Consider the following 19822-nt stretch of genomic DNA (forward strand, 5'->3'; position numbering starts at 1 on the left):
ATTTATCAAGAATCAAAACAGCAGCAGACAATAGCAGTTTAACAGATTTCTGCAGAAATTATTGTAAAAACAGTGAGCTAAATCTATTTTGGTTTTTAACCTTCTAAAAGCATTCTGTTATACAGGTAGACTTGTCTGTTTCAAAATTCTGTAGAGTTAACAATTTTCTATTAGGTTTGATGGAAGATTACTGTGGTGGAGGGATTCTGCCAAAATTAAGAAGAAAATTTATTATTTGTCTGTAAAGTATGATGATGCCAGAAAAAATGGGAGTTGCTTGCCCTTCTGTGTTGACCTATACATAACATAAACTCCTAATGCTGCTTCCAGATGGAGGTCATAGAAGCTTGTGCTTTGCTCTGATGGTTCCAACTCCAAACATTACTTCGATATGTAATTAGAAAGGGTTGGATCTGTTAAAACAGAGAGCTATATTTTGAAAGATACTCTTTTAAAATTACAATTATGTAGCAAAATCAAATTACTTTCACCCTCAACCTCGGCCAGAAAGCTGCAGAAACATTGCTGGAGAAACTTTTCTTGTGCAGGAAGTTTAGCTCCAGTGCTGTTTCAAATGTAGCTCCTGCAGCCTTGCCCCATCTCCTCCAGAAAACATATGCTCTGGAACACTGGCTGTAGTGTCAATGTATAATATCATCACTTAAAATCTACTTATACAAAGCACCCCACTATTTTTCATTAATATGAATGCTATGAAAGATGACTTATGAGTTACTCACATGAAACAAAACATGGCATGACTTAGGAAATTTATAGCATATTCACTTTTGCCAACATGAAGGTCAGCAGAGTTCTATACCAATTTACCTTCAGCTGTAAAGACAGAGAGGCTACAGAGAAGAGCCTAACAGTCCAGCCCAAATGAAAAAAAGAGAGACAATTCTGAATACAAGATTTGGGAGACTAAAACATAATTTTAATCTCTAACATTTGGTACTTACTGGGTAGTCATTGCATGTAAATACTGACTTCAGTAGGATTATAATGCAAACTATCGACCAAGTGGGCTATTCTTGAACAATTTTGTCAATATTAAAAAAAAAATAACATTTTGGGCCTGAGGAATTATCTTTGTAAGTTCTACATGCCCAGCCATTAGGTCTCTCTTCAGACACCAGCTAACCAGACTCTATGTCCTGACAAGATTAAAAATTATCCTATAAAACTCCCAGATAGTTACGTGGGCAAAGACTAGAACAAAACCTAATTATACAGCTTACAGAAGAACTATTTTACATAAAGTTTTATTAAATTATAATGTTCAATAAAGTCTCTTTGCATCCTTCTGACAGCCTTAAACTGAGCACACTGAATAGAATGTTATTCCATTGTAAAATTGCTTTGCTCTTCTGGTATTAGAAAGAGCTTTTACTGTAAGTGAGAATCACGATTTTTAAAGAACCAGCCTCTTATACACCAGATAGCAGCCTCTATACACCCATGTCATGCCGTAATCACACTTACAATGTATTTTTATTATGTATTATCACATTCTGAATTCCAAATAAAAATGCAGGAACAAATGAATCTCTGAGAAAGATTATCAAAACACTTTTAAAACACAATGGGAGAGAATTTGCAGAAGTTGTGCTATATCACAAAGACATGCATATGATGTATTACACTCAACGTTGCCAACATAAATGTTGCCCAACCCTGAAACAAATGCAGGTATTAGTTTAGGGTCTCTGTAGCCAATTTGTAGCATCGTGTTAAGACTTGATAGTATAGCAAATGAAGTATTAAGGGGCACTAGAGTATGATTCTCAACCCAAATTCAGACTTCAAATGATGACATGAAGTACTGAATTAGCAATGATACAGTTCAACCCTTTACTACCCACTCTGCCCCAGGCATCATCCCTTCCACTTTCTTTCATACCCCCATGCTACCATTGCTGTAATTAGGCAAACATAACTATGTTTGATTGCTTTTTAAACGGATCCTATTAAATAAGGTGTGTTAAAAATAAACCCCATTTTCTATGGCAGGATTTGGGGATTTTATCCTAAATCTCTTGGATTGGGTCTATACAGACAATAATCTTGGCCTAACTAACAGCACCCACAGCTGAGCCAAGGGAGAAAAGGCTGTAGAGGTAATGCCTTATACCAGATTTGTCACCAAATTATCTCTGGCTTTATAAGCTATAGCTTACTAATATCAGATAATGTTTTGTTGTTATTTCCAGGATGCTGTTTCAAAATGTCTTCTGACTCTTCTGCTCAAGGACAGAACAACTTCTACCCAATCTGCAGATGTTTTAAAAATCGTAGCCAAATCCTTTTCCTCTCAGGTCATCCACAGAAAACCAGAGCCTTTGTTCTACTGTGTGTGTAAGCATACCACTCGCCATGATCTCATGGAGGCTGACAAAAGATCTTCCCCCTTTTCTTTTGTGAATTTTCAAAAGGTGAAAAGAGAACCTGCCTAAACCCCAGTGTTGTCCAAAGGGTTTCTCTCACCTCCACCCTGGGCATTTCTCTCAGTGTCTGTGGAATTCAGCTCAGAGGGTTTCAGCAGAGGCAGCTTCAACAAGTTTGCAAGGGACTGCCTTCAGCCTCGTGCCAGGGTTACGCTGCTGAGCTGCTGTCTACTTCCCCCTGTTCACGATTTAAGGATCCTTTTATGCTATCAGGTATTTAAAGACTTTCATATAAACGAGAATTAGGGCCTCTTTATAATAGTTATGGCCCTTTTGGACCTATTACAGATTATCAACAAATGAACTGGCACACATTTGGTATGCCTTTTTATGCCCTCAGTATACAGTACCATAAACGCTTGCTGTCCTCTTATTGGTGGTTAAGTTTAGGCAAATATGTACTCAGGCAGTTTCTTAAGTGCATATTATTTTTGTTCTACAAGTATTCCTTTAGAGCTGTTTCAGATTTATTGATGTTTGGAAGCTTTTAAATATCCATTACCCACTTAATTGACCATAGCAATTCCATCTGACTCATTATTTGTGTTTGCTAGAATATATTTAGGCATTTTTTTAAATGGGTGTTAATAGACCATAGGATCTCCCTTGGAAACCCTATAATAAATCAAGTAAATACCTGGCAAAGTGCTATAATGTTTATTTGTTACTACTTAGTTTTATCCTTAATACTCCATGTTTTGAACACATGAAGTTCCTCAGTTAAGGTTATTCGAGACCAAGTTGTCTCTGGTTGGTTTTTTTAGGGCACTGCTTCTGTATTACTCAGTTTCACATCAAGGTGCACCCATACCAGTTGCTATATTTGCTATCTACTGTTGAAGCCACCCCATCCTTTCCTCCCCTTGAAGGTGCAATCACATGCCCTAAGACTGGAATACCTTGTGCAGAATACTTTTACAACTGCCACTGTCAAAAAGGCATTAAAAAAATGTACACAACTGCATATACTATTTGCATTTGACATGCTTTGAAGAACAGTAGTTTCTGTGACTTCCATACATTAGCAGAAGCAAATTAAAGTCTGGAGGAAAAAGTATACCTATGTAAGAATTGGCATTATTTCTGGCCTCTACCCTTTATGTTTTCTCTCTGCTGTTTCGCAAGACTGACTTACTGGAAACAAATTCTAGAAGCAGGAGGCAAGAAGTGAAGACCCATCTGGTATGTACATTGTGAGAAGAAGCGCTCCTTGGGCTTCTCTTCATCAGCTGAATGTTACCATGGGAGTTTTTTTTAATCCAAAACATTATACCCAACATTATACCCAAGAGTGGTCTTGAGGGGGGACAGGGGATGGTCAAAATTCAGTTTGGTGGTGGCAGAAGAGTGTCTCTCCCTGGTGCCATCCATTCCTGGGTGTACCACAGTGTAGAAACCACACAAACTCCCATCTCAGTAAAAGCTGGCCTTGGCATCACTGCCATTCCTGCTTGGCCCTGCTGCACATCTGCCTCCTCTACACGTACTCAGTGCTGCTGAGATGAAGATGACAATGTGTTTGTGCCACTGTTTGTTGCCCTGGGAAGCTGCTTGTTTGGCCCCTGTGAAACACTGGCAACTGAGCAGAGGGCTGGTATTACTTGTGACACAAGAAGGTAAGCTAAAAGTGACTCGTTACCACTCTGGCCTTGTTAACCCCTCACCTTTCTGCTCATTTTCAGCACAGTCATGGCCACCTGATCCATTTCGTTCCACTTTCTGATTCCCCTGGTTAGACTGCACCTAGTCTGTCCAAGGTCCTTCTGATGTAATCCTACCACTGTTTATTCTGGTAGCAGTACAGACTTTGATGCACTCCCCAAAATGCTAGGGTCCTTACTGGCTGTATTTTCTCTGGTTTAGTTCATTAGGCAATTTTAGTTAACCTCCTGGTGAACAATATCATTTCTGTTTTCTTACATTTGAGTACAAGCTGTCAGCTAAACAGACTTTTTTAAAATTTTCAAAAGTTTCAGTGATAACTGAGTTACGTTAGCTTTCACATTGGCTATATTCTCATTTTCCACAGCCTTTTGCAAGGGTAAGCAAAATAACATATGGTTTTTAATAACAGTGCATAATCAAATGTGATGATTTTCTATTTTAAAATAAACACATTTTCAATCTGAAAAGTCAAACCAAGGTCCCAAATCATCCAGGAAGCTGCACACTTCATGCATATGAATAGTCTCACTGAATCAAAATCAGCCTATGAGTACAGTGATCTGCATGCAGAAATGTTTGCTGGAGCAGCATCTAAGTGATAAGCTCTTTTATCACAAGGAGGTGGATAAAAGTGTGGGGGGAAGAGAGGGCAAACCTTGAGCCAAAAGCAGCAAGGTTCTGATGAAAAGATGGAAAAAGTTGTACACAAATGTCTTTACTGAAGTGTATCATTCAAATTTTGTTTTAAGGCTGTTTAGCATTTTTAATACCATTAATTAAAAAAAGACTCAGTAGAGTTCCTTACACATTTTCATCTAACGTTCTGCATTACTCTCCAACCTCTCTGTTGCATCTCAAGAGCACAACAAAATCTTTGTGAAATGCCTGTTGCCTCAGAACCACGTTTGCTATGCACTTCTCTGTATTACTGTGAAACTTTGGCAGATGCATTCGATAGTATGCAAAAAGGCAAAGCCTCACCCTTAACATGACATAGTTTCAACACCACTGCAACTGGGTTATAGAAATATTTTCCATTGTTTGAAGACAAACACGACTGAAGGGCACAGCAAAATTCAGTCCTAACTTTTGTCTGTTAGCAGCAGAATTACATTTAGGAAGCACCTTCAGAGTCTTAATGCACTACGAAACAAAAAGCATTCTCTTTCTTCTGTTAGAAAATTGTTTGAAGACTATGATTTTGTTTGGAACCGATGTACATGTTTCTGTAGAAACAAAGCTGTGTCTCAGCATTTTAGGAAAACTACAGGGATTGTCTTGTGTCAGTACATTTCAGTTTTACATGTGCTGCAGCTCTGGAGGATTTTTATTTTGTGTATGTTTCTCTCAGTTAAAATCTTCTTATCAATTGCAGAAAGATAACACACATTTCTTCCTGTTATAAAATAAAAGCACAAACATCAATCATCTAAAATCACTGACATTCACCCAGAAATAAATACAAATAAGCTTCTGTAACATTTCGCTGCTATTATCTGTTGAGAAGCACTGTCACCCTTTCTACCGAGTGTACCGGAACATGGCTGCCCTCACAGGAATGTAAACTTGGCATTAACCCCGGCAGATTCCCACTCCCTGCCCTCTCTCATTTAACATTAACTCACTCCTATACTGTTATCAGAAGGTAAAGGTCATAGCTTTATTTACACAATATAGCACTATACAAACAGTCATTAAACAAGAAAATCTTGCACCAAATAAACATGAAGCAAAAAAACAATGCTGACCTCGCTACCGGGAACTCCCCCTGGAAGCACCTTGTCATTCCCCAAATGAGGTCAATGGTGCTGCTCTATCCTTCTAAATATTAACTGCCAGGCACTGCTCCTCCGCATAGCCAACACCCACGCAAGAGCCAACTGAGGACTTTCTTATGTTCCAAACCCAGGAGAAATTTAGAAAGCATTCTACTGTTGGCAAGACCGCGTGGTTCATATCCTATTCCCACAGCCTTTACTCATCCTTCCACAGCTGGAAACCTTGTCAAAGGCTCTCCTATACGACAGCAGCCTTTAGCACAATACATAAGCTGGGCAGATGGCAGGGTGGACTCCCTCGGTCCGAATGCCAGAAGCCTGGGAACCAACCCTTCTTCCTGCTTCTCATCTCCCTCAGCCCCGCTCCTCTCCACCCCGGCCCACTGCCTTTTCCTGCGGGGAAGATATCCTGCTTATTTATGCGTTTCACGACTGCTGGCCTGCCTAGATGCAGCAAGAAAAAGTGCAAAGAGGGCAGGAGGCCACCAACTAAAATCCCGTTGGAGCTCACGCTCAGTTTCAGAAACTAGACTAGACAGAGCAGAGCATGGATGCAGCCCAGGGCACAAACCTGGCTGGGAGCACTGCTCAGGTGGCGCGGCTTGGGCAGCAGTCCCTGGAGACACTGGGACTCAGACACACACACGCGGTAGCACAGTTCGCTCCTTGCTTCCTGCTTTTACTGAAGGTGATGGAAATTGTTGTTCACTTGCGCCAGAAGCAAACTCTAACTTCTCTGTAGCAGAGTCCTGCAGCAGGCAGTTTATGTGGGGAAGGGCTTGACTTCAGGATAGTGCTGTGCTTAGGTCTGAATGTGCTGTCTGAGGGTACAAGGTCTTTCTTGCCCTCCTTCAGGGACCATAGCTCAAGCAGCAGTCTAACCTTTAACTGTTGCAATAAGATGATCTTTACATTCTTAAAAACAAATTTAAACCAAAATGATCTGTGTCTAGTTTTGTATTTTAAAAAGCCAAAAAAAAAAAAAGGGGGGGGTGGGGGGGGAGGAGGGGAATTTTATTTGGCTGCTGCCACTCAGAAATAACACAGTAAGGTAACTTTGGAGAATGATGACTTTTAACATGTTAACCACTGACCATGCAACATTTTCATCAGTGTAAATATAACTCCTCGTTACTCTGCCAAGGTTGCACTGAATCATACAACCGCCAGTGAAGTCAGACTTTCTAAATATTCTTATTTCATATAAAAACATACTAATGGAAGTGCTTTTAATTTTAGATAGTTCTTTCTGAAGCACTCGTGTGTGTTACCCTGATAAACGGGAATGCTGGAAAAACTGATCATCCAAGGAAAAATTCAAACAAGTGTGTTTGTGTTCAAACAAGTTCTTAGGGTATTTGTGTACAGAAAAAGCCTGGAGGTATGCAAGGATTGGCATCAGTATATTTATATTTGCATTCTCCTCAATTCATTGTTAATATATCCTTCATCACGACCAACATACTAATTACAGAGTGCACAGAGCCTCAGAAAGTTGCAGCAAGTTACAGGCTGGATTATTACTTCATATTGCTGAGGAACATGATAGCCCATAGTTATGAATGAGGACTCCCCTGTGACCAGGTGCTGGATGATTTAAAGGCAACATCTCACAGACCTTACATTTGAAACTAAAAGAATAAGTTAACCCAAAGCAGGTGACACTAATTTCCCAGTTAAGATATTTTTTCATCCTCTCAGGAGAACTGAAATTGTATTTTTCCTTCTTTTGTATTTCAGACAGAGCACCCTGTTTAATCACTTGAACGGTGTTGGCAGCACATTAGAGCTCACATGACACGCAAGTTCTGGCGCTTCAGGTCTTCACTGAAACAAGGTTTGTAGCTCACACAGTTATTCCCTAAATCAAACACGAACTGGGGACACCGGCATTTATGTTAATGAACTGGTACCTCATCCCAGTACTGATGTCCCTGCCTGGGGAGAAAACAGTTCTTTGTACCTGTTTCAGGCCCGAGTGGGCCACTTGTGTCACCTCACTTGAACTCCTACAACGAGAGCCAGATACACCCACCCAGGTACTCCTGTCCTCAGCCTAACAACTGCAGGTGAAACAAGAACATGTAATATTTACATATATCTGCAGAAAGTGCACAGGAATGTTGAAAGTCAGTACAAGAGGAAAGTATGGAACCGGCAGTTTCATAACACCCAGTTTGTTGCATCTTCCCTATACGAGAATATATATTAAGCTGATGATGACTGACTTGAAATATACCAGACTCCAGGGACAGGTGACAGTGAACATAGTCCACAACCTTTCATCACTGAGTTCAAAGTCCAGTTCAGCTCACAGGCAAAATGAGATTCATAGTCTAGCCCTTAATTCCTGAAGCTTGGATGCATTTTTTCAAAGTGGTGCAATTGCATAACACAAACAACAACGACTGCCAGAAACTGCGATTGAAACTTCTCTAGTGTCTGATTGACTCTACTTGTATTATCAGGCCCCAGCTTGACATGTGCCTGGATAGCTGAATGCCAGATGAGAGGGAAGGTGGCAGGGATGATGCAAATATTTTTATTAAGTTGTTGAAGTGTTTTTGACACAACAACGGTAACATTATACCCTTAAAAATGCCACACTGAAAATTATCCTAAAGTTTATCTATTATACAAGATGCATTTAGTAACAGCAGCATACATATATGTATCTTTATATATAAAAATTGTGAAGTTCACCTTTATTTCCAACATAAACTTGATAAACAAAAGGAAGGTATGTAATTCCAGTGAGCACACAGATAATTGGACAAGTCTGGGAACAACTGTTGGGCCAGTTGCAAAGATGTGAACTTACAGAATAATTCATATTGCCAAATGGGGAGCTAGCTTTCTCTTTGAACTTCAGGGGAAATGAGGATAAACTAGTTATAAAAGACGATCATTTAGTATCATCATAGCACTTTCTAAAAAATGCAACCAACAAGCCAAAGCATGAGCTAAAGCTAGTTATTTACTTCCAAAAATATATCTATGTTTAGCTCCAAACAAATACTTCCACATACATGGCTGAAAAAAGATCAGAAGGTATAGCAGCTATTTTGAAACCTGCATTTCCATCAAACATTTTAGTTTATTTATATATTCCCCACTTTCCTTGAAGTATTGCCCACACAAGCAGCATTTCCCACTTTGGAGAATAACCATTAATTTCACACCACAATGTTTTTTCTACAGATATAATTACACAGAAGACAAGTATTCTTTATTAAAATATCTGAAGGCATGTTAGGTAGTTATGACTGGTAGTTATTCAGGAGCATAGGTTTTCTTTTCTTTTTTTCTTTTCTTTTTCCCCCTTTCCTTTCCTTGTTTGCCAGCTAATAAGAGCTCTGGAGATGTAAAGGAGTGACTTGATCCCAATGCATTTTTAACATTGTAATAAATGATGCAGTGAGGTACAGAATAATCAGGCTGAAAATGTTCTGTGCAAGACAACTATTCTAACATGCGCTTGACATCAACAAATGCATTCTCTCAGAGCCTGGCACACTGAATGAATTGTAACATTTACTTACGATTAATTCTTTTAAGATAATCTCTAAGTTCTTCCTTCTACTTGTATTTTATAGAGTAACTGGGATATACATTTTATGAATTGTTGAAGCTCCTAGTATCCCCTGGTTGGGAAAATGAGTTATTCTTACGGACATAACTATGTCCAGATCCAAAAGCCTGTGTCAAAGCAGAATGCAACTAAATCTGTTCCTAATGTTCTTCCTGTTGCTTTTTTTAGTTTCTGCTTTCATCCTACAACTCATGTTACTTCTTTTGCCTCTTCTGATAATACACCTAATATAAAACACCATTTACAATTTTAGTGTTTTACTGTAGCATGCCAAAGACATGTCAGCATAGTCTCTGAATCAGAAGTCGAGAGTATCTTGTAAAGTTTAAATTACAAAGCATCATCTCATCAGAATGACATTTCTCTTGGGATCGAAGCATTTTGCCGATAAAAAGCTATAGAAAGAACGCAGGCGCACGAAGCTATTCAATGCAGCTAGGCACCAACACACAGCAGAAGCTACGTATAAGACAAGGGAAAAGAGGGAGAAAAGAGAAAGAGAGGACAGAGAAGAGGATATGTGTCGAAGGATGGGAGCAGAGACGGAAGAGGGAGAATGAATGCACACTCATATAAAGAAGGGGGTTCACAGAAATCACTAAACTGACTGTTAACTACAAAGTTTTCAGGAAGAGGAAATAAGCTCAAGTCTTTGTATGGAAACAAATCCTCAAAATCCTTCACTTTTTCAAGTAGCAATCTTGCCAGTTTCCCTTATGATGAATACTTTTAAATTCTGGAGTTGCCACATTCTACTATCTAAATGTGCAAATACATAGCTTTGGTAATAAATGCAGACAATGAGCAGGAAATGTGATATGGGCGGCAAAGGTAAGAAAGTCCAACCCAGTATGTAAACATCATACCACTGTTAATAAAAGATGGAGATTAAGACCTGCAGCTAGCAAAAAAGTTTTCTAAAGAAAATTGAATTTTTGACTGAAAGACCACTTTCACAGAGATTTATTTTCCTCAGAAGATGCAATGTCCTGCTGTTTGCAATGTCTCTGGAAAGGAGACTCCTTCTCTGAGAAGTTTCCCTTTGAATCCCAGTTGATGGGAAAGCCAACGGCTCTCATGGAAGTTACGACACCGCCCTGGTTACTAAACGTTTAAAATTCACTTCTTTCTATTTCTAATACTCTTGAGAGCAGCCTTAATACGAATCCAGGGATGTGACAAATTCCACATCTTCATCTAGATGCTTCTGCTCAAGAAATCTGAGACTGCTTGTCCCTGAGATGACTACCCCAATCCAAAACTGCTAACCTGAAACAGGGTGAGAATATCAAGAGAATATAAAAATTCAGTTAGATCCACAGAACTCAGAATTTTTAGTAGACAGCACAGACCTGTATCACAAAACCTGTAAAGCACTCTGCTTGTGAAAGCCAGTATTTATCACAAGCAATGACAGTCTGCTAAAAACAAATAAAAAGAGAGAGGAAGGGTGAAATGACAAGATAAAGCACTTAATAAACACATTGACATCAGAGTGAAAATTTTCAAAGCGATTCCTTACTTTTAATAATAAAAGCCCATCCCTAAATGCATTCTTCACCACAGCGCAACAATATGCACTTTTGTTGTGTGTGTGCATGGGTGTTGAAGATCTGGGGGCGTGTGGTGGTTCAAATAGATGCAGGGCACTGGCAAGCAAATCAAAATTGTCTGCAAAGAGCCCCTTCCTGCTGGTAAGCCTTCACCCAAACAGTCAAGAGGAAGGGGCACAAGTAAAGCACAGTAAACAACCATCTCGATTGTATCAGAGTGGAGACAACTAGGACAAACAAACTCAGGATGTGGCAGGGAGTTAGAAACCGAGAGGAAATCTATGGCACAGAGAGGAAAGTGAAGAGATTGCGCCGATCTGCGGAAAGGTCACCTCTGGGTCGCACTGTGCCAAGCTTTTTCAAAACCGCTTTATTTGGACTAGAATACAAAACTGGCACACACAGCTGGCGACTGCTGCAGAGGCTATTCAAATGTTAACATTCTCAATGATAAACAGCCAAAAAAAGTTCTATGTAAGCAAATTGGAACAAACAACTAATCTAAATTTGGTTGCTAAGAGACAGAGGATTTCAGCCAAAACCAGCCCCAAGCCTCAAGAATACTTTAGTTTTGATCAAAAAAAGTACCTGTAGATGACGCCATGTTGGTGAAGAAACATGAGTGCTGATGTGACCTCTGCTGCATAAAAGCGGGATCGAGGTTCGTCAAATTTGCGTGAGCGCTGGATTTGAAACATTAGGTCTCCTCCATTTACATATTCCATGACGAAAAAGAGGCGGTCCTGAAATTAATTAAACAGTGCTATTTAGCTAATTTCTTCTAGTCACACAAAGGACTACTTGAAGCTACACTTTAGGTGACTGCAGCATTTGCGTCAAGAAATGAAAGAAACAAACGCTACAATTCTGAAAAAGGAAAAGCTGACAACCCAAATCCCACAAACCTAAAGAAAACGAGCTAAAAGTCTCAACGTGAGGAAATGAGAAAAAGGGACTAGAATCAAAATGTAGTTATAAGCAACACACACAAATCTCCACACAACAACAAATACATATGGAATTATAATTGATTTTATATAAAAATGGAGATACTTAAATGATGCCGTTTCTTTTAAAATTTAGCCATAACAATGAAGAGATAAAGTCAATTCTGTCAACTACTGATGGGCAAATTTCAGGCTCCTTATTTCTTCTCTTATCTCTTACCAGCTACTTTGTCTGCAAAGCATCTTTCCCAAATTATGTAAAAAAAAAAATTAGAACTGTTAAGATACAGAAACGAGTGCTGTGAATCTCAAACACGTATGACTTTTTGAATTGCCTCAAACTCTTATAAGACAATGAAATATAATTACATTATTAAAATACATATCAGTTTCTTTTTATTTTCTTCTGATGCTTATCACTTCATAGTTCAAGTTTTCAAGCCTTATTCCATGATGGAGAACTAGAAATGAACTTTACTTGAGAACAGCAACTGAGATTCTCAGGCAATCACCCCATTTTGGTGGGTTTCAGAAAAAAACCCCAAAATCTAAAAGTTAAGCACTCATTGAAATAGTCAGAACTAAGAACACCATTAAACTAAGTGTGTGCATGGCATCTTGAACCATTTATGATCTAAACTGACAATGCAGATGAAGGCGTAAGCAAAGAAATGACACACATCCACTTGATATATTTTAGATCCTATTTTTTGTAAATGTTTCTTATACATTTTCATAGTTTTCCCTAATCTGTACTAAGAGCCCTAAATCATCAACTCTTTGCCCCTTCACCCTTTGTTTTAAGCCTATTTCCACATTCTTTATTTTCTTACTGTAAAATATCTACATTTGTATGCACAAGAGTTCAGACAGAGGTGGAAGTAATCCTCATATGACATGGAGAACAGATTTAAGCGTATACTCCTCACTCTGCATTAGCTCACGTGACACAAACATTTCGTTCCTGCCACACGATACAGAGGTGTGTAAGCATGGGACTTCACCTAAGTCAGCCCCTCTCCAACTTTCATGTCACACCACAGTTTGGCTCTAGCTCAGGATGACTAGTATGCTGGGATGAAGAAAAAGAGACAACATGTGGCATTGCTTTGGACGAGCAAAACCAACAGAAGATGGAAGTTCATTAACCTCCCACAAGTGAATCCAAGCCTGTAGATAACACAGTGTATATATGAGTCCAGAAATTCATAAATGTTTGCTGTTTGCTCTTAATCATCTACTCTACAGCTCAGATTCAAAGCATAGCACTTAAAAATATCCTTAAACTTAAGCGTATGCATTAATCCTGCTCATTAAGTGCCTATCTGTTCTACTTATCAGGGAAGTTTCCTGGAGGAGGCTAGAAATGTTTGGCTGACTTTTTGCTGATTACAGAAAGAGGATGCAGAAAAAAACCTTGTGCCTTTCCCCTCGTATCTCTCTGCAGCTTAGTTGACCACCTCTTCAAAAGTATACCTACTAAACCCAGAATTAACAGCTCAGTGATTGAAATTGCTCTGCTGTTGCATTTTTTTTTGCCGTACATTGATATTTCAAGTTACTTTTCCAGCCTTTCTTGGTACACATTTCAGCTTCCTAATGAGAGTTCACAGGAAAAATAACCCAAAAAAAACCCCAAAACCCCAGTTTGAAAGTTCTGTTCTATGTTTATAATGAGTCTGGGAAAGAGCTTGATTTTGAGAGGAAAAAAATATTAATTCTTACCCGCTAACATGGGGTAAACAATAAGATGCACAACATGCACATGCATGGCAGTCCAGAGTTTCAACATTAGAAGGTACCATCCTTTTTGATGAATACACTCAGTCTCTACAAAAACTACTTTCTTAAAACTACTCTCTTGTCCTTCATTGGTCAGGACAATGACATGGTCAGCTGGGACCCAAATGTACATGAAAAGAGGATGCGTGAAAAGAGAGAATGTTTTATGAATATGAGCTGCGATTGGCAAGTCCATTTTCCTCCTGCTTCCCATAATGTCAACAACAACAGAGACACTATTTTGATTTTTGCTGCTTAAACTCTTTTTTCCCCCCAATCTTTCATGAAAAGTTAATTATCAAAATACAGGTTCCTAACACTCTATTTCCTTTCTGTCATAACGCGCAGAGTGACCCAATGAGACCTTTGTGACTTCAGCGCAGAGAGGATTTCATCCTCAGGCAGTAATTGTGAAACAACTGTATTATGGCTGATTATATGCATCTTGCTACATGTATCACCAGGATGTATTCAAACACTGAAGTGGGGAATATAAAGTCAACGCTGTACAAAATTATGCATTATTAAGGGACAAGACAGTGTTTACTCAGTCAAACACGAGATACAAGGTATGACTTTATCATTGATAGTGTTCCAAAAGAAAATTGAATGGGTTTGGTTTGGACTGCATTGTTTTTCAACTCAGTTTTCATAACATTTGAGAAGTAAGTTTTGATGAACAAAATAAATATAAAGCAGTCCTGGGAACTCTTTAATTATATAAACTGAAATAAGAGGCCCAATCACAAACAAAGTCATTATAGATTAATCCTCTCTTGGCACCTATAAAGCAAAAAAAGCACTGCAAAGTAAGTCAATATGTTTTCTGAAGTAATTAGATTCTTTTACAGGGTTTATTTTTGCCCTTAATCATACCTGCTTTTTCCTTGAATTTCTCAAAAGGTATGGTTGAATGAGAATACTTAAAGTAATAAATGGAAAGAAAAACAGAGCAAAGAACATGGGTAACGGATTTTACAAGCAAAGTGGACATGCAATAAACAGGCTAGAAGTCAACACAAAAAAAGTTCAAGTTCACTCTGTATTTCCATAGTATTTTCTGACTAGACTATGGCTTTAACTACTATACTGGAATGCATAACTGCCTGTCTTAACATTTCTATTATTCCAGTCTCACCTCTTGATTTTCTTAATTGAGATACTCTCCTGCATGTTTTATGTTTTCAAAACTGGACTCTAAAAGCAACCTCTCTTCTAGTCTCTGTCCCTATCACTATCTAGTAACTTGTCACTTAAACTAGAAACCTTGTTTCATCTTCGCTCTCATTCCACTCCTTTAATTGTGCCCTAATTTTATTTTTCATCCTCTTTGACATTCAAAATAGCCACCCTTTAGCTCTACAGTAAATCCTTCTAATTAATCCTTTACTCTTTATTCTGATTATTGTCATAACCTTACCTCTTCAAAACCATTCTCTGATTTTTAGTTTCATTTATGTATGTTTTGTTAACACTAGCCTATATATGATACGCACTCCCTACCAGTTTATATTTTCTTGTTTTTAGATATTATGAGTTCCATTGGATAGAGCTTCTACCTTTTGTTTCTTTTGGAATAATGTGTAAGTTTTTAATTGGGAAAAGGGGGGTGATTTCCAGAAACATCAATACTAATAAACTCTCAGGACATAACAGACTCAGTCCACTTCCTTTTTGTGGAGGTGTGATTAACGACCAAGACCTTCCTACTAGTAAGGTCAGATAATCTTGTCAATCAGTTTTGATTTAACAGATGACACTATACAGTCTATTAGTTGTTTAGACGTGGAATAATACCATTGTTGAGGAACAAGCTTCTACGTAAACCCTGTATGAAAGCTTAGACATACACTTTGATGTATTGTTTACATTAATTATTGTGTAGCCCTCAAAAGATTTTTTTTTTAAATTGTTATCAGTCATTAACCTGTCTGTCCTTTGTTTGTTTTCCAATTAAAATCTCATTAACGTTAGATTGCAGCTTAAAGACAATCCATTGATAGACATAAGGCCAAGTGCAATTATCACTGCAATCTTGCAATCTGAAGGGTAGAACCTTTTTTTTTTTTTTTCTTTCAGATGACTCCTACCAGCTGGGGGACCCAACATGCGGTTCAAAACAGCCTCATTACTGGCATATCACAAAACAAAAATAAATCATCCAATCTGTCTCCCACTTTCAAATCTGAGATGTGCATCCATGCTACAAGCCTGAGAACAAGCCTTTTCACTACTGGTTTTTGTCTCCCACTTCAACCCTTGCAACACTTAAAACCAGAGAATTGAGGAGAGGCATCAAACATGGACTCCTTAAGTAAAAGTCACAATTGATAAATCTTACCAACCTACTCCAACTACCATTTTCCCCTTCATTTATGTTTACATACAATTGGCTGTGAATAAATTCTTCCTGATTCTCATTAGCTCCCTAAATGAAGTTCTTTGTGTGAATATACTTTTTTCCTCCCAATTTCAGAAAGTTGTATTTGAATTAGATTTCTCCAGAGGCTACTGAAAATATCAAGAAAACTAGTATGTGTATTAAATACAGGTAAATTTAAATACAAAATAGTTCATATCCTAGTAGAGTACTGTTACATAATGGGATCTGTTTAGCCACTAAACTTGTTGCAAAACAAAAATCAAAGATATAACTTTTATTGCACAAGAAACCAGACAAATATATTACAACCTTGGTATGCTCTGTAAGATGATATTTTATTCATATCACGCATGTATGGAATTCTTTTCCAACTAGTACAAAACTGTGATTACTTAACTCTTTTTAAACAGGATGCTCAAACAGTTTGTTTAAAATTACCTAAAACTACAGCAACTGTCCCACCCCTCAGAACTTGAATAAACATTTCCTGCTTCTGCTGGAGATTGCACAGGCACACTGTACACAAAACTATCCGCAAACCTTCAAGACCCTGAGCAGAAGACTAACCAGGATGGCAGATTCATCTTCCACAATCTCAGCATTAGGAGGGACAAATATGAAAACAGGAGAAAAATCAGGTACAACACTGAAGAAAACAACAAAAAACTCTCCCCTGTTCATTTGATTCTTTTTGAAGTTTACAGTAACAATCTTCAACAGGACACTATGACATGTTATCTGTCTCTGATTTCAGTGTTTATACTCAGGGCTAATTGTGTTGTTTTTCCTGTTTTGTATCAGTGCTTTCATGGAGTTCCAAATAAGAAGGGAACAATTTCTATGAATCTCACATTTCTTGGAATAAATGCCCTGTACATAGGAACTGCTATCTTAAATTTCACATGGGATATTTGCATCTTCCACTTAAAAAATGCACGCATTCAGATTTTGTATTTAAGAATTTTTTTTGTCAACCAGACACTTCAAATTTATCAGAAGTTGATGAATACTATTATAGCTAGGGACTTCTTGTTCAGTTTTACTCAGCATTGATCAATATTCAATTTCAAATCCAGTTTTTTGCCCTTGAAAGAGTGACCTCAAAGTTAAGACATAGACCCAAGAGAATCAGAGAACCACACAAAACTGGATAAAGAAGTCTCGCAAGGTCACCTAGTTTATCCCACAGCTGACAGGCAGGATCAGCTGTACCTAAGCCAAGGGGAACTAACATTTTCAATGCTGCAAGGCAGTCTCTGGGCACTGTGAGCCAGCGATCTAACCATGAACTTGAACACCCTGCTGAGTGGACTCCATTTGGCCCACAAAGACCTAGGAAGCAGAAGGGCAAGTGGGTTTGTCTGCACCCCATTGCAGTGGGGTCTCCTGCTGTGCCAGAGATGTTCTGTTCCCTTCTCAGTCCCCCCGTCAACTGAGAAGGGGGGACTGAGAAGCCAGTAGTGAATAGTTCCTGAAATTAATCTGATCAGCTCTCAAAAATCACCACTGATAAGCACTCCTTGACCTCCACTGGCAGTCTATTTCAGTACTTGGAGGAAATACCACTGGGAACTCTTTTCACTGCTGCAAACCATTTGTGTTACTTCTGGTGCTTACCTTACTCAAAGTATCAACTCCTAACTGTGCTGCAAGTTATATACTACCTTCAGAGAAACACTTCAGTGCTTTCCACTTTTGTTTCTCAGGCAAAAATCTGCATATTGATTTTTCTTGATTTTAGAAAACGGATCACAAAATATTTCTATTCCGTTCATAGAGACTCCAGACATTATGTCAATGGAGAGCCTGTGGGATAAAAAAAAAAACACTTTTAAAGTCTTGAAAAAGATTTCAAGAATAGCTGGCTCTCCTTGAGACACCGAAATAATTCTCAAAAATCCCTCTCTACCCTATCATACCATACCATACTCAGGGCCAGAAAAAGCTACAAATCAAACACAATTAGTCTCCAAACAGTGCTTTCAGAATACAGAGGTTCTCAAAACCTTTACTCTGTATTACTGTAAAGACTTGCATTGTAGCATTTACTCATCTATAATGTGAGTTGCTGGAGAAGGGTTTTAAAGCAAGATACTTGTCTGAGATCTCTAATCTTCATAAAGCAGACCTGGTATGTCACTTTTTTCATGGGAGATTTATGTTGCCTCCCTGCGGAATATCAGTTGATACTGGAACAGAATAGAGTTTTTAACATGGTTTTCATGCCACTAACGCATCCCATAGTACTGTTCAACAAGTAAAAAATATGGCTAGTGTACGTACATTGAGATAAACTGCCTGGCTGGGGGTGGGGTCTAACTGTGTGCCAGCATTAGGTCACAGAACTAGGGAAATTACAACTTACAATTCAAAGCAGGAAAAATTAGCCGGGACCTCATGGACATCACCTATTCTTTTCAAGAAATGTCAAGGGATGATCAGGTTTTACCTGGACTGGCATTCAAGAAGGAAGTCTTGTTTAATGATTTTTCCAAAGACAGATCCAACAATACTCTAAAACTGACCAAAATGAAGAGAAACCAGTGTGTCCCAAATTCATACAGAGTGAAAAAATGCACCATTTGGTTATCCCCTCAGCACTAACACGTCTAGAAAAGTTTATTTGATTGTTTCAATTATTCAAACAATCTAATCCCACATTACTGTGGCCAGCAAAATCCACCTACTTTGATGTCACTTTTGAAATGTACAGGTCTTCATCTGTACCATAAATTTTGAAATATGGTAAAGTATGGATATGAATAAAATCTGTACCCTAGAATCTGCAACTAACAATCTATGCATCAGAGTAACAGATGAAGGTGATGTCCCTTAGACAGAGCTTTTTCCTGTATAATTTATGAATACTTGATGTTTAATACAGTCTTCCTACTGTTTTTTCAGATAATGAATTCTGTCAGATTACTATCTGGATTGAATTTACTATGCATTGGATTAGTTGGTGTATCAGGCTCATAGTAGAGCAAATAAAAAGAAAATATGGTTCAAAATTTCATTAACCTTGTTTTTAAAAAAGATAAAGTTTAGACTAATTCAATGTAGTACAGAAACAGCAGGTGGAGAGTTGTCAGCCTGCTCTCCATGGAGCATTTTACTCACACAGAATATGACATATGATTCTAGCTCTACTTGAGTTTCTTGAACAGACAAAAAATTCATTAAAACTCTAAAAGATTATCATGTGAGTGCAAAGATTTTCTTTTTTGTTTTTGTTTTTTTTTTTTTTTTTTTCTTCTCCCTTTAAAAAAGAATTACAACTTTGGTTTTTGTTCTCAGTCACTAAAGGATATGCCTTCTGTGTATGTGAATGTTTTCTGTGACACCTGTAATACAATATCTAATATTCTGACACAGTATCTACAGGGCTTAGTGGTAAGACTCTCTTTAGCTCAGATGGGGTTTACATCAGCATTCAATTTTTAATGCTCTAATATGTGGAATTTGTTAGCTGAGGCCATGCAATGAAGATGCAGAACAAATTATATGCATTGACATTTCATCAGCCTGATCCCCTACCATCTAACCTTAGAAATGAACTGAAACAAAAAGACTTCTAACTTTGGGAAAATCTTTAACCCCAAATTATCCCGGAGAGATACGTGTTCTGTTGTCACTGGATTTTTCTGGGAGTTGTTGCAAATCTTTCAGTCTCTG

At 38.2% G+C, this 19822-nt stretch overlaps 1 protein-coding gene across 1 annotated transcript in view; it reads right to left on the bottom strand.

Annotated features, from left to right (window-relative positions):
• The window catches only part of PRKCE (protein kinase C epsilon), a 300359-nt gene that overhangs the window by 43692 nt on the left and 236845 nt on the right, over positions 1–19822 (bottom strand). The window contains exon 11 of the mRNA XM_075749068.1: positions 11624–11778. Coding sequence (XP_075605183.1) covers positions 11624–11778 — 155 coding nt within the window. The remainder of the gene's footprint in view (positions 1–11623; positions 11779–19822) is intronic.

This window comes from Balearica regulorum, chromosome 3, assembly GCF_011004875.1.
Source record: "Balearica regulorum gibbericeps isolate bBalReg1 chromosome 3, bBalReg1.pri, whole genome shotgun sequence".
NCBI classification, from domain to species: domain Eukaryota; kingdom Metazoa; phylum Chordata; class Aves; order Gruiformes; family Gruidae; genus Balearica; species Balearica regulorum.